At 40.3% G+C, this 15,827-nt stretch overlaps 1 protein-coding gene across 2 annotated transcripts in view; it reads left to right on the top strand.

The window, feature by feature from the left end:
- The first annotated feature begins 1,959 nt into the window (after nucleotides 1–1,959).
- LOC120514437 (stathmin-3-like) overlaps nucleotides 1,960–15,827 on the top strand; it is an 84,259-nt gene continuing 70,391 nt past the window's right edge. Inside the window, exons 1-2 of one of the 2 annotated variants that reach the window (XM_039734816.1) lie at nucleotides 1,960–2,035; nucleotides 2,191–2,335. In XM_039734816.1, coding sequence (XP_039590750.1) covers nucleotides 2,317–2,335 — 19 coding nt within the window. In that variant the 5' untranslated portion in view covers nucleotides 1,960–2,035; nucleotides 2,191–2,316. The remainder of the gene's footprint in view (nucleotides 2,036–2,190; nucleotides 2,336–15,827) is intronic. The other variant, XM_039734817.1, reaches the window with a different exon arrangement.

Raw genomic sequence — 15,827 nt, 5'->3', positions numbered from 1 at the left:
AACTTCCCGACAGTGTTCAGAAGCCATTAAGAAGGCTAACAGAATGTCAGGTTATATAGCACAATGTGTGGAGTACAAGTCACAGGAGGTTCTGCTCAACCTTTATAACACACTGGTGAGGCCTCATCTTGAGTACTGTGTGCAGTTTTGGTCTCCAGGCTACAAAAAGGACACAGCAGCACTAGAAAAGGTCCAGAGAAGAGCGACTAGGCTGATTCCAGGGCTACAGGGGTTGAGTTATGAGGAAAGATTAAAAGAGCTGAGCCTTTACAGTTTAAGCAAAAGAAGATTAAGAGGAGACATGATTGAAGCTGTTTAAAATTAAAAAGGGAATTAGTCCAGTGGATCGAGACTTGTATTTTAAAATGAGTTCATCAAGAACACGGGGACACAGTTGGACACTTGTGAAGGGTAAATTTTGCACAAACATTAGGAAGTTTTTCTTTGCACAAAGAACGATAGACACTTGGAATAAGCTACCAAGTAGTGTGGTAAACAGTAAGACGTTAGGGACTTTCAAAACTTGACTTGATGTTTTCTTAGAGGAAATAAGTGGATAGGACTGGCGAGCTTTGTTGGGCTGAATGGCCTGTTCTCGTCTAGAGTGTTCTAATGTTCTAATTATTCAAATTTGCTTATATTAAGTTTCAAATCTATCCAAGCCTATATATTGTCCAGGTCCCTCCTGCAACAATTTATCAATTTCTCCATTATCTGCTGTGGTCACCCCTTTTAATTGCAGTGGCAAACAGCAAACAAAATAAGTGCTCGATAGCGCCCCCTTTAACATAAACAGCCCCTTTGGCTCTTATCTAAAGTGGTTCTTATAAATGGGTCACTCAAAGCTCTGTCCCCAATGCAGTCTGCACCCAAATGAGATGCCGACCATTGGGTGCATCAGATTCTTATCGCTCTCGTATCAGAAGGGGTGGGGTTATTTGCCCTGAAGGGGCGTCTTCTCGCTGCTGTGGAGAAGAAAGAAGATGGCACTGTTAGCACATGCCTTAGATGTCCCTCTGATATGCTTGTGTGACACTGCCCTTCTTTCAAGTTTGGCATCATCTGCAAACTTAACCATCTTACTGATTATATTCCTGTCCAGATTATCTTTGTATATTAAAAAGAGAAGTGGTACCAACACCGATCCCCGAGGAAGACCATTCTTAACAATAACAACAACAACAACATTTATTTATATAGCACATTTTCATACACACAGTAGCTCAAAGTGCTTAACTTCACCCAATTTTATAATCTGTTAATGTCCAGCTAGGGAGACTACCATACAATAAAGATTTCAGTTTTTCTTTATATTACTAAGTTTCTCAAAGCAAAAAGAACCAAAATCATATGCAAAGAACTCTTCCAAGAATGAAATGGCAATTTGTCAAGCAAAGTTTCTATGAGGAACCACACAACCCAGTAAAGAACCATTCAAGAAAGCTTATTTTTAAGAATGCAGTTTCTTCCCAAATCCTTAAAAATAAACGGGGTGCGTTGATTGACTGCCCTTAACTGGGTCCATGCCAGTGAAAGTGGGCATGGGTGTGTCCCCGGGTTGGTTCCTACTGGGTCTAACCCAGTAAGTAAATTCTGAAAAATGGATGGATGGAAAGCACGCGCATGAACAGACAAAATCAACAGTGAGCAATGGCTGCAGTCGCGTTTCAGCATTCATTATTCCACATTCACACCTCGAAGTTGCGAGTCTTGCCGTTCTGCATTTTCTTTCCACCTGCAAATCAAAGATAAATATTGCCGAATGCGGCACTACGGGCGTAATTATACCGATCTGCGCACACTTGGCCACACGCGTGAAATAAGCAATTATAGATTTTCGCGTGTTAATTATGCCGTCTTCGAAATGTTCATGATGTTGTATACAGCATTATCATTATTATAACTGTCTCTTTCTTCTTTTTTTTTTTCTCACTACACGAAATGCTGGGCGCGGCTCCTCACTGAAGCTCTTTGAATATTTAATCAGGTCTGAAGCCGGACACAAGGATTGCGCCGTTAAACACGGAGCAGCGAGGTTCGTGATTTGTTGATTAATACCCCGAAAGGGCACGCGTCTCTGTGCCTGCGTGTCTCCTTTTTTTATGCCAGCCCACCTCCCCTTGTCTCTCCTCCCTCACCTCCCCACCCTGCTCGTCTTTGGCTGACTGTGTGCGCTTTATTGTTCCTAAGGCAGCTGGACCTCTCAGCATTGCAGCACTCGCAGCTAGACAGACAGACCCAGCCCCGCTCCGCCGGCTGCTTCGCATTCTCTTCTGCTCTTTCATCCGGCAGCATCTCGCCCCACCTCTAACTAACATGGCTAGCACCGTATCAGGTAGGTCAAAAGGGATTTTTATTTATTGAAAAAGAAAAGAAAAGCTTAAATCAATTTCAATCAATTAGAAATGATTGCACTGATTTTTCTTATTTCTTCTTTCTTTTTATAGTATGTATTTCTAAAATGAAACACGTCTGTATGTGTTTGATAGCACTGTAAAAGCTTGTCTTTCAAAATTAGATATTTAATACAAATATTTGATCTCATTTTGGTTCTAACATCTAAATCTAACTCTGTCTAAATATGTTTCTTTAAAATCATTGTACTTAGATCTTCCTTTATTATTCTGACTGAAAATCATATTACAGAAAAATATTTTATTTGTACATAAAATAAATATTAATTTCTTAAATCGAGCACTGTTTTAACTGTCTAGTTATGCTTCTATTAATACTAAAAAAAAGATTTTTTTTAAATATAAAATTGATCACTAATGCTGATCTGCAGTTTTTTTTAATTTTTTTATTCATTTATTTTTTGCTGCAGTTGCAGTGCACCCTAAAGCTTTTTGCCTTTTCATTTGCTTTGCTATCAATTGCCAGGGTTGGTCTCCCATTTTTTTTTTCTCCTATCTGATATTGCAGATAGAAAGACACCAGCATAACAGGTGGAGAAAAGACTAATTTGGGTCTGTTAATATTTCAGCTAAAGAATGCTTAAAATGCACTTTCTTTCACAGAAGGGAGTAATTCCTTTGATTTGTGTAAATGTATTTTTGGTGGTCCACAAGTGGATGCTAATAAAAGGCACTTCTCCTCTTTTGCTGCATGATGCGGTTGTTCGGCATGTGTGCAGATGAATTGCTGGGTGTGTTTGTCTGTATGCGCTTATGCGCTGCTCTGAGGTGTGCAAAGGCAGAGGGTCCCACCCAGCAGCCATGTTTTTTTTTTTTCTTCTTCTTTTTTTTTTTAATAGAGTGAGGATTAAAACGAGTTGTCTCAGGTGCAGCTTGCATCTTCTACCCCCTTCAAATGAGCTTTATCAGATCAATAGATGAGCCGAATGCAGCAAAGCACTAAGAGGTGTGGCCCGGCTCTTCTAATATCAAGCAATGGGCAGGATAGCCATTTGAAACAGCATATGGGGTCGTATAGGCAGAGTTCTTCTCCTAATATCCCATGCAGTGAACAGCAGCCATTTTTAATTCCATATATTCGGAAGAAGAAGCTCATTTAAGTTTGCAATCAACCAGCCTCTCTTTAATGAGCACCTTGTTCTGCTCTGGGACTGATCCCATGGTGTCGGCAATCTGGGCAGTGGCTGCAGTCATTTTCTGTAGTGCTGCATAGATGAGGCTGCAGATCCTTGTCTCTGTCTTGCACACACACTCACACACACACACAGCAGTCGCTTTGGAACATTCACCTGGATTGTGATAACATACTGTATTTCCTGGCAGATGATTGATAGACATCATTATATGATGACCCATAAAGGTTTTTGTTTCCTTTTAATGATGCCTATGTACCCCATATCTTTTACTAAGCATAAAACAACTGCGAGCAGTTTACAAATTTACAGATATTTTAGGGAAATGCATTTAATTTTTGCCAAACAGGCCTGATGGAAGGAGGGTGAGAAGGAAAACGAATGCAGATATGAGTGAAAAGAAGTGGATTCCGTCTTTTTATGAGGAAAGAATAATAGGAGCCCCGCCCGGTGAAGTACATGGCTGAATAAATGAGATTCACTCTATGTGGCTGTTGCTAGGCTAACAGAAAAAAAAAAAAAAATGTATGAACACATGAGGGGCACCCTTGATGCCCACATTTTAGGCTTAACTCATCCGTTTGTTTAATTCTTTTATTCTCCTTTTCTTAAAATCACGGTACAATCTGTGCTAAAGACTGTGTCTCTTCATGCATTTTAGAGAGAGGATTCTATCGTTTGCTAAAACCACGCAGGTATTAAGATGTCAATATTATCTCTAGTCTTATATGATGATTACTAGTTGATAGCCTAAATAAAATTACTGTACACAGTAATGGTTCTAATGATATATTTATATAACTACTATTAGAAAATGTACCATACTGTATGTTTTGCATATACATAATGATGTTTTATGTGTGTGTGTGTGTCTAAATGTATGTACGACACAATAGAAAATCCAACCCTCCATTTTCTTTGCTTTGGGTCATGACGGGCTGGAGTCAGCCCTAGACATGGTGTCCAGACAATGGGAAATGCACTGTATTGTGATGAACCAGCATAGCATTGCAGCAGAAAGATCTGCGTTCGATTCTTTGCCCACTTTCTTCCAATTTCTGCACGTGGGTTTTCTTCTCACAGTTCCTTCAATTTCCCACCTTCCAATATCTCCGAACGCTCGTACTTTCTGTCGATCAGTGACTGGGCCTTTATGTGAAAACAGGGACGTGTGCCAGAATGTGGCCTGGAATGAACCAAATGCTCTCCTATGCCCAGTCCTGCTTGGACAGGCGCCTCCCTTCTAACACTCCGTAATGGAGAATGAAAGGTTTCTTTTTCTTCCTATCAATTTGATTAGGGATGTCACCTTTTTTGTGTCCATGTCCTGTAAAATGGACTGGCAACCCAGAGAGAATTAATTCCTTCCCTGCCTGGACAGGTTGCAGCTCTTTAAAAAACATTCATTTGTAAAAGAGGGGAAAAACAAATGGTTGGATGTTCTGAATATGAAGCACTCAAGGGCATTTTGTTACCGTCTGGGCTCATTTTCAGACCCTCAACATTTGTCGAGGTTCCAAATTCTGTTAGTAAATGGTTAATTCAATATCCTAATGTGCATGTTATATTAATTGGCAGTTCCAAAATACTATATGTGCAATAGTGGGTGTTTGCTTGAGGGGACCCTAAGATGGACTGTTCTGGTTCTCTGCCATTTCTGGATAGACTCCACCCTTCTGTGATCATCCAATAGAGAAACTGGGCTTGGAAGACAATAATAATAACAATAATAATAATAAGATGAGACCGCCTATCATATTGTAAGTGCTTGTGAAACACTGGTCAACACTTCCAGTATATGGCATCACAATAACAAGAAAATTCATCCATTGGACCCTTAGTGTGAAGGAAATGGTGATGGTGGAGTTTAGAAGAGCATCAAATTCTGGAAAATTCTTCAACCAAGCTACTCTGGCAGGTTAATGCAAACCAACCAGACATCATCTATACAAACCTATCTATCAATAAAACATATCTACTAGATATCTAAATGCTGCTGAACTATAACATTGGCCCAAACAGAAGAACATGTTAGTGCATCACCTTCAGCACTGAAATGAGATTAAAAGAAATCCCTATCATCATAGGTGCTACCGAGGTTATTGCTAAATGTCAGCAGCCATATCACATGCACTTCACAACAGGTCATCCACCTGAAGCTAAGCACATTCGGGCCCAGCCAGTAGATGAATAAGAGACCATATAGGAAAAGCTTGGGATGCTGGTTAGGTTAACAGGGGGTGCTTACTCTCTGGTCTGAGTGTGGACCCAAATGCCCCTGTGTGACGCGGACATTGTTCTGCAAAAATGGCACCATCCATCGGATAAGACATAAATCTGAGGTCCTGACTCTTTGAGGTCATAAACGATCTCTGAGCATCTTTCGTAAGGATTAAGGTGTACCCCGATTTCCAGCATAAATTGCCCAACATGGCCTGGTCATTCTGGCCCCCCAATCCTCTTCCATCTTTAATTTGCTAACTATTTCCCTCACCTTCTCACCACCTATGAAATAATGTGTGCTGAGCATACTGGCGCAAAATGGCTGCCGTCACCTCATGCTTGGGGATGCTGCACATTGGTGGTGGTTGAAGTGGCTTATCCTCTCTTTATCTAAAGTGCTTTGAGCATCTTGAAAGCTTTAAATAAATGCCATTAAGTGATATGTTGAAAAGCTCTCACCCAATTTTAATATCTCTATTCTTCAAAAATATGCAATATGCAATTTGAACAGTATCCATTGTTAGGCCGAGTCTTTGGCAGGTTCAGCAATAATTAATTTCAGACATTTCTTTTTTAGCTGGCATTGGCCAGCTGCCCCTACCCGTCAACTGACCTAAATCCTGAAATGTATTCCTACCCAAGACCTTCCTTTCCCAAGAGATTTCTTAAGCGAGCATCATTTTAATAACAGCTGAGCAATTGTGAAATCCAAACAACTGGAAATGATAATAATAATAATAATAATAAAAATAATAACTATTTATATCATACCTTTCATACATAAAAATGCAGCTCAGATTGCCTTCCATAGGTTGTAAAATGAATAAAGATAGTGGTAAAGATCAGTCAGTCAGTGTCCAACCCGCTATATCCCAACACAGGGTCACGGGGGTCTGCTGGAGCCAATCCCCGCCAGCACAGGGCACAAGGTAGGAACAAACCCTGGGCAGGGTGCCAGCCCACCACAGGACACCCACACACACACACACACACACACCAAGCACACACTAGGGACAATTTAGGATCACCAATGCACCTAACCTGCATGTCTTTGGACTGTGGGAGGAAACCCATGAAGACACAGGGAGAACATGCAAACTCCACGCAGGGAGGACCCAGGAAGCGAACTCAGCTCTCCTTACTGCAAGGCAGCAGCGCTACCACTGCACCACTGTGCCACCCGTAAAGGTCAAAGTGTTATCTAAAAATGATAAAATCAAATATTGCATGTCTGTAAGCATTAGGTCTTAAAAATATGATGATAAAGATTAATTTTCTTGTAGTGAGGTCATACTCAAAACTGGCATCCGATACGGGGCTCACTCCTACATGGCAGCTCTTCATTGATCTGTAATGGAGAAATGGGTGAAACAAATGGTTGGGTGGACTGAACGCAGGGTAGCGTCAGTATGCTGAATTAAGTTCCAGGGTTTTTCTTTTGTTTTTGATGCCTGGCTTGGTCATATTGGTAAATAATTTAAACATTCTTTCCATGTCTATGTAGAATTTCCCAGGTTAAATTGGCTTCCTCACAACTCTCACAGACAAGTCATATGGGTTATTCGGTGTCCCTTAATAGTGTTGGTAATCGAGTGTGCCTTGTGATGAACAAACTGCCTGTTTGTGTCTCCTGCCTGACACTGTCAAGATTCACATAATCGAAAAGGAGGGATTGAGGAAATGGAAAGTTGGATGAATTCAAAAGTCCTACTTTGACCCATTGGGATCCATCCATTGGTATTTAGATTCCAACCAAGCAGCACAGGGTACAAATCTGAATAGGATGCTGATTCATCACAGGGCAGAACTCATACAAACCCACACACAAACAAGCATTAGGATAATTTATTGAAATTCAGGCTTTTGGACCATGGGGAGGCACACTGGAATCCATCCAACCCTTTTATTCCATTTCAGAAAGAGAAACCAAAGCCTGCCTCTGAATCCAAACCTTGATGGGACACCAGTCCATCACAGGGCACAATTACACCCCTCCACTCAAACACCCACTCACAGGAAAGCAAATCAGAGATGTCACTGAATCTAATTGAATGTCTTTAGGATGTGGGAGGAAGCACAATAGGATCCATTAATCTGATTCCTAAAACAATTTAATCCAACCCAAGGTCCCAAAGGGATTGAAGTGTCTCGAATCTGAGAAACAAGTCATTTTGATCACTGTAAATATTTGGGTTGAGTTATTTCTTTAATTCATGTGCAAATTCTATTCATAGGCCTGCTGGTGTCAAACTGGGCATGTGCTAACAGCTGCCAGCGTCTTATCTCATCACTTTATCCATGTCTAGTAATCCTGCAGACACAATTAAAATATTGTATCACAGAAAACAAAATGCAGCCATTACTTTCTTCCCTCTTTGTAACAGGGAAGGACGTGTCCCTTTTCTTTCTCTCCTAAATCCTGCTGCATTCAGATACCATTCAGCTGCATACAGATACGATCAGAAAACAGAATGGGGGAAATGTTTCAAATCTCTCATTTTGTTGCCCTCTAAATATTCTAACAGATTTTCTTCAAGTTATTTCATATACAATTATTTTAAATAAAACAGCACCACCTGTTTGACTTTTTTCAATAAAATATTATATAAATATGAACAAAAAAGAATTAATACATAATAAAGGTATAGTTGAACAACCTGAAAAACCTGGAAAGGGTGAACCAGCTTGCATTGGTTTATTAACAGGGCTGCCAGTTGCATACTCAACTAAGTAAATGTCTGAAATTAGAAAATAATACAATACAACTATGCAGCACATATTCTCTCTCTCTCTCCCTCTCTCTCTTCTCTTCTTATTTCTTTTTATTAAATACATCTTTGGTCATCAGGCTTTCGTTTCAGAACAGAAGGCCTTTATGGCTGGATATTTGGGTAGAACAATGGTGTGATCTAAAAATCCAGCCTTTTGAGATGTCATGTCACTTTCATCCCTAATGAGGAAAGGGAAAGACTTCTGGTGCAAGCGTCCTCCCCCCTTCTTGTATTCCCTCTGAAACGTTCTGCACAAAACAAGGTTGATAATAGGATTCATGATAGTGTAAAAAAATAGAATCGTATGAAAAAAAGAACAGTATTTTCTGTTATTTGGGTCTTCACACGTGGAATTGTAGCAGTTTTTAATTATCAAAAGAGAATAATAAACAATGCAAATCTTATCAAAAATTTACTAAGGTGCTACTGTTAGCACTGCTATAAAATTACAAGCCAGTTGCAATTAATAGGTAATAAAAGCCTAACAGCAATCAGTTAGATAAAACGTCACCAAATAAGAGAGTCTTCAAATGGTTCTTAAACACATTAAGGGAGTCAGATTTGCAAATAGAGATGGGCAGCTCATTCCACCAGCTAGGAGCTACACATGACAAGTGTCTGAACTGAGATTCGATACCATGCAGAGGAGCCATTCATTGGGTGAGAAGGAGCTTAGGACCTCATAAGTGTCTACATGTATTTAGGTGCAGACCCACTGACTACTCTGTAGGTAAGCATCAGGAATCTGAACTTCATATGTGCCATTACAGGGAGCCAATATAGTGATCTGAAGAGAGGAGTGACATGTGCCCGTCTCGGCTGGTTGAACACCAGAAATGCTGCTGCATTTTATATCATTTATATTATGGTGACACATGCCGGTACTCCTGTCAGCAGAGAGTTGCAACAGTTTAGATGTGACAGGACCGAAGTCTGGACCAGGAGTTGTGCTGCATACTCTGTCAGATATCATCCAATTTTGTGGATGGTTTCTAAAGTGAATGTGCAAAACTAAGAGCCTGTAGCAACATGGTCTTTGAAGGACAGCTGGTCAAAGTTCACTACCCCAAGGTTGTGTATGAATTTGACAGATGTTAGTGATAATGATGAAAACTGAATGGAGACGGTTGAATTTGCATCACAAGATGGTTAGATTTGCTAAGCTGAACTGGAGGTAGTGTTCTTTCATCCAGGTTTCAATATCAGTGAGCCAGGCAGAGACTTTAGTTGATACTGTATGGTCCTCAGGAGGGAATGACAAGTACAGCTGTGTACCATCAGCATACATTAAAGAAATCACAGGACTAGAAGATAGGGCCTAGTGAGAAGAGGAGTGGGCCAGGCACCAATCCTTGGGGTACCCCCATGTTTATTTTGTGCAACCTTGACATCTCTCTATGCCAAGATGTCTGCCCAAGAGCAGCAGGTCTCAGACCACCAGAGGGATGTCCCAGTGATGCCAAGGTCAGAGAGGGTGGCAAGAAAGATCTAGTGGTTGGCCGTGTCAAAGGTGAAGGACACATCAAACAGAATGAGGACAGATGACATGTTGGTAACTCTAGCCTTCTGTAATGAATGGATGGACATCAAATTCAAGTTTTATGGAGGGGTGCTGTGACAGCACTAACCACTGTGCCACAATGATCCAGTTTTTAGTATTTCATTCTACATTTTCACACAGAAACAGGACTAATGTACGTCTACTAGCCCCATGATTAAATACTGCAGTCTATGCCAACTACTTTAACTTTGGCCAAAATAAAGGAAATGGGCCGAACAATATTCCTAATAGCTTATAAAAAATCAATCATTGTCACCCACCCAATTTCAACCTTTTTCGGTTCCTTTTTTTTTCCTTTTAACCTTTTATTGAATTTATTAAAATCAAACAACATTCCATACAAGCAAGTCAAATGTTACAAAACTAGCTTCAAATCAAGTCAACCCCCATCCCCTTTTAATTCAAACCCATTGCCATTGGGTACCAGTAAGGTCAGGCAGTGAGCAGGTGGTGTGGCACAGTGGTTAAGGCTTTGGACATCAAACTCTGAGGTTGTAGGTTCAAATTCTGCTACTAACACTGTGTGACGATGAGCGAGTCACTTGACCTGCCTGAGATCCAATTGGAAAAGCAAAATAAATGTAATCGATTGTATCATAAATGTTGTAAGTCGCCTTGGATAAAGACATCCACAAAATAACTAAATGTAAATGGCATGAAGCAGTAGTCAATGTTATGCATTCACTCTCACACCCAAACGAAACTAGAGTTACCAATTACCGTACCCTAACACACACACCCTTGGGATGTGGTGGAAAACAAGAAAATGGAAAGGAACAGCACACAAATATGGGGAGAGCATCAGAACTCAAAACCATAATCAATAATATGTGCATTGACATTCATTTCCATATGGTTGCTGTTTTTGGCCTGATTACAGTTGACGTGAGCACCCATCATGTCCAGCGAAATGCATAATGGTAGTTACAGGGGGTCTTAAATGGGTATGTTAGAGCCATTTGAAATGCAGATTAGATTGCAAACAAATCTGAAGACAACAGAACAAAGACCCACAGGCTTCATTCTTGAATTATTGATTGGTTGGTTACATGTCAACTGAATGCTTATTGATTAGTGTAGGGGTGCATTTTAATGGGAAGAGTAAAGAGGATAATCTAAGGGTGGTGAGGCATGGGCACTTTAATCAAATATAATATAACATAATAATATTACTATTAATAATAATAATAATAATAATAATAATAATAATAATAATAATACATTTAATTTATATAGAGCCTTTCCCATGCTCAAGGCACTTTAACATAACATAACGTTCTCAGTCCAATTTAGAATCATGGAGGCTGGAGGTCATCCTGGCAGCATTAGATGCCATGCCATCAGCGTGAGTAATCCATCTGAAGCTAAGCATGTCTGGGCCTGGCCAATACCGGGATGGGAGATCATTTAGGAAATACTTGGGTTACTGCCAGGAGAGGTGTTGGTAAGGCCAACGGGGGGAGTTTACTCTGTGGTCTAAGTCTGGATCTCAGTGATGTGAAAAGGACATTGTTCTGCCAAAATGAGTGCTATCCTTCAGATGAGATGTAAAACAGAGGTAAAGCCTTTCTGTGGTTGTAAAAATCTTTCAGAATTTTTTGAAAAAGAGTAGAGTGTACCCCAATGTCCTGACCGAATTGCTCACCGGGGCCTCCTAATCACTCCCTGTCCCTAATTTGCTGGGTATCCTTCTCACACCTTTACTAGCGAATGTGTGTTAAATGTACTATAGCTGCCATCGCATCATCCAGATAGATGCTACACATTGATGGCGGTTAAAGCGGCTCCCTACTGATTGTGTCTAAAAGTGCTATATATAAATTCAAATTTGAAAAGGTGGGAAAAACTGTGGACCTGTCAGATATTGCCAGATATGCAGCATTTAAAATAAACAAGGTAAATGGCTTCATGAAGCTGTGATATTTCACAGGTACATTGCATGAAATTATTGAAAGAGGAGTAAAACTTCTCATTATCCCCTTAACATAATTCTCTCTAACACTGCATCTTTTATGAAAGATAATATTTTAATTCAGTGGAAATCACAGGTTGCGCTATTTCCCACCATTCCTTTTTGTTTTTGTCTACCCGGAATTCTCTATTTTCTGTGAAAACCTCAATTCAAGTTGATTAAAGAAATTAAAGTGTGAGTCACATATACAGCTGGCTCATAGTGTAGGTGTCTTAGGCAGTTGTCTGTGGTGGATCTCCTAGTGGGGGACATATAAATGGAGAACTAATCTTGACGCATAAGGCGATTTAATTGGCTATCCAAGCAAAGATAGATAGAAAGAAAACACCAGCTCATGCAAGAGGCTCCCTTTTTTAAAGAAGAAAAGTCGAGCCTCACTAAAGCATCTGGATGATATCTGGACTGATGCTGGTAGCAGTCATGTCACCAAGAAGGAAACAATCCCTAATAATTAGACACAATAAAAGAGGCCCAGTAATTAAGGAAATTGCCTATCATACCATGGTGCTATGGAGGCTAGAAGTGTTATTTTTATACCAGAACAAACTCTAAAGAAACAGTCGATAAGCAGTTTGCAGTATTACCAAGGATAAAATTACATGTAAAATTATATGTTTCGTTTTAGTTATAGGATGTTTCATTTGTCTTTAGAAGAATGTCTCCATTTCATATTTGATCGTTTCACCACTGCAGACATCCACCTTAATAAAAAGGACAAGTGTCTCTGTGTGTGTCTGCATATCTACTTGTCTTTCTGCTTACTACATCTCTGGCATGGGATTTGTTGTTGTGACCACAAGAGGATACCACGCCCCAAATCCCAGACACAATCGGGTCACACACAGTTCCAACTTAAAAGTTCTTTTATTCATTAGAATTATCTCCTTCTGATGTACAATTTCCAAACACCACAATCACAACGGTCCTTTCCCTTCTCCCTAAGTGTTGCCCTCTGTCACTTCTGGGTATGACGAGATCCAGGAATACTTCTGGTTCCAGGGCATAACCCATAGGATGCACTTCCAGGTCAGGCAGAAGCTCCCCAAAGTAGGAAGAACTTCTCTCTGCAGTGCCGCCAGGAACCCCAATAGGGCTGCCCTTCCAAACTATAGGTTCCCATGATACCATGTGGGGGTTCAAACTGGGACCAAACCAGATAGCCATTTCCTCTTCCCAATTTGGTAAATGGTAAATGGTAAATGGCCTGTATTTGATATAGCGCCTAACTAGAGTTCAAGAACCCCCCTAGGCGCTTTACAACACAACAGTCATTCACCCATTCACACACACATTCATACGCTGGTGATGATAAGCTACTATGTAGCCACAGCTGCCCTGGGGCAAACTGACAGAAGTGAGGCTGCCGAACACTGGCGCCACCAATCCTTCTGACCACCACCAGCAGGCAAGGTAGGTTAAGTGTCTTGCCCAAGGACACAACAGCTGCATTCTCTCAATTTGGGGGGGCTAAACTATCCCAGTCCCTCCAGTATAGTCCTAGTGTCCCAATTGGGATAGGAAGCAATAGACCATTCTGTCTGGGTTGCTTCTCCCATTTTGTTGCCCATCCCTTTTGGCCATGACACTGGGTACGTCATTACTCTCTATCCCAGTCGGGATGCCAGTCCATCCACATTTACACAGTGCTGATGTTTGTGATTTGCCATCTGTTGGAATGAAAAATGTTATGCATTTTATTACTATCGCCCTGCCCAGGGTTTGTTTCCTGCCTTGCGCACTGTGTTGGCTGGGATTGGCTCCAGCAGACCCCCATGACCCTGTAGTTAGGATATAGCGGGTTGGATAATGGATGGATGGATGGATTTTATTACTACATGCATTAAAAATATGCAAAATGTGTAGAAGAAGCAGTGCGGTAGCGTGATTTCTTGCGTCATCTTGGGCCATGTGGACGAGGAATATAGCTGTACTGCTAATAAGTAATAATTTTGCCGATGAATGAGTGAAAATAGTGATAAATCGATATGCACACTGGGAAACCAAATACTTGACATGACTAGACTAGAGTCGCTAAACCAGACCACCACAGTAACAACCATCACTGCATTTCACCAGCAAAACTCTTCAACTATAAGGGTGGTCAATTTGACGAGCGACGCAGAGAGGAAGTGATGATAATGAATGGTTTTATTTGAAGAAGAAAAGGCCGCCCTGAGGAAAAGGGATCAGGTTCTCATTATTATACCAAGCCAAGTGGACAACCCATGTATCAAATTAAAAAAAAAAAATCTACGTGGATTAGTTACATTTCATGGGTAGCACAGCTTGTTCACAGAGAATACGACACGTGGCTGCCAATGAGTGAGGAGATGGCAAATGATTGTTAAACAGAATAATCAACCTGTTTGAATTCAATTTAGATTTTAGCATTAATTAATATCCTAGAAATTATTTTTTAATAATAGTAACATTAGAAAGAGTTCCAGCATAGTGAGCCAACTGAAGAAGTGGCAACAAACCTGTCAGTTTTTCCTTTGCATTGTGTTCACTATTAAAAAGTGAAAATTAAATTCTTCACCTACAATTAAAACAGAATCCAAAGTTAGAGTGTGAATATGGACGCTATATTTATAGCCCATTTTTGCTAAAGGATAATATGGAGTAGGGCGGTGTGATGGTGCAGGGTCTGTAGGTTCAGCTCCGAATCCTGATCATTGTTTGTGTGAAGTTTGCATTTTCTTCCTGTGTCTGGGAAGATTTTCCTGTCAATGAAGATGTGCAGATTGTTATTTTGGCCCTTTGTGGGTGCAGACATGGGGGTCTAAATAGGTGGGTCCTGTAGTGAATTTGTGCCATGTCCAGGCCTGACACCTGCCTTATTTTCAGTGCTGCCAGGATAGATGCCGTGCTGTCAATGTAATGTTATGGTCATCTCAAGTAGTCTCTGGCGTCCTGCGGCCCTGTACCAGAGAAAGCGTATGGATGTATAACATCAAAAAATATTCTACTATACATAAGAAATGCTCAAACTTTGACATTGGGGTGACTACTCCAGCTAAACAAACTAAATTGAACACTTAGGCAATGAATATGCAATTAGCCTTTTTGTACACTTACTCAATTGGCCGATCAATCAGTCAATCATCTATTGATTCATTTCAGACAATTTAGATAGATAGATAGATAGATAGATAGATAGATAGATAGATAGATAGATAGATAGATAGATAGATAGATAGATAGATAGATAGATACTTTATTAATCCCAAGGGGAAACAATTTAGGGTTATCATAGGCAAGGGGCTATCCCAGCAGGCAATACTGGCCTGAATAGGAGAATTCTGTTCATTCAGTTCCTTGAGCTTTATTTTATATAGCAACATTTTCAGCCCCTACCATCACCAGTGGAGCAAATCCCATTACAATAAATACACAATCAAACAGAAAAACTCACGAGTGCAATAAAATCTCCTTGAAACGTCTGGCTATCTATAACCGATTTTGAGTTTGTGCATCAAATTGTGCCCACTGCCTTATTGTTGGCCTCTGTCTTATGCATGATGCTGGTAGTCTGATCTACATTACCCTATAATCAATGCAGTCTTACATATACTGTAACAATCTTGCATTCTTGTATGTATGTTATCATCCATGTGATGCTCGGAACGTTTACTGAAGTGCCATATGTCAGCTGATTAGGAATACATATAAAATCCAATGTCTGTCCGTATGTCACTCTGCTTTTTACTTAATGGATTCAGGTCGGGTTTTTTTGTAGAATTTGCTTGATCA

The sequence above is a fragment of the Polypterus senegalus genome, chromosome 14, assembly GCF_016835505.1.
Source record: "Polypterus senegalus isolate Bchr_013 chromosome 14, ASM1683550v1, whole genome shotgun sequence".
NCBI lineage: Eukaryota > Metazoa > Chordata > Cladistia > Polypteriformes > Polypteridae > Polypterus > Polypterus senegalus.
This window is presented reverse-complemented; position numbering and strand designations above follow the sequence as displayed.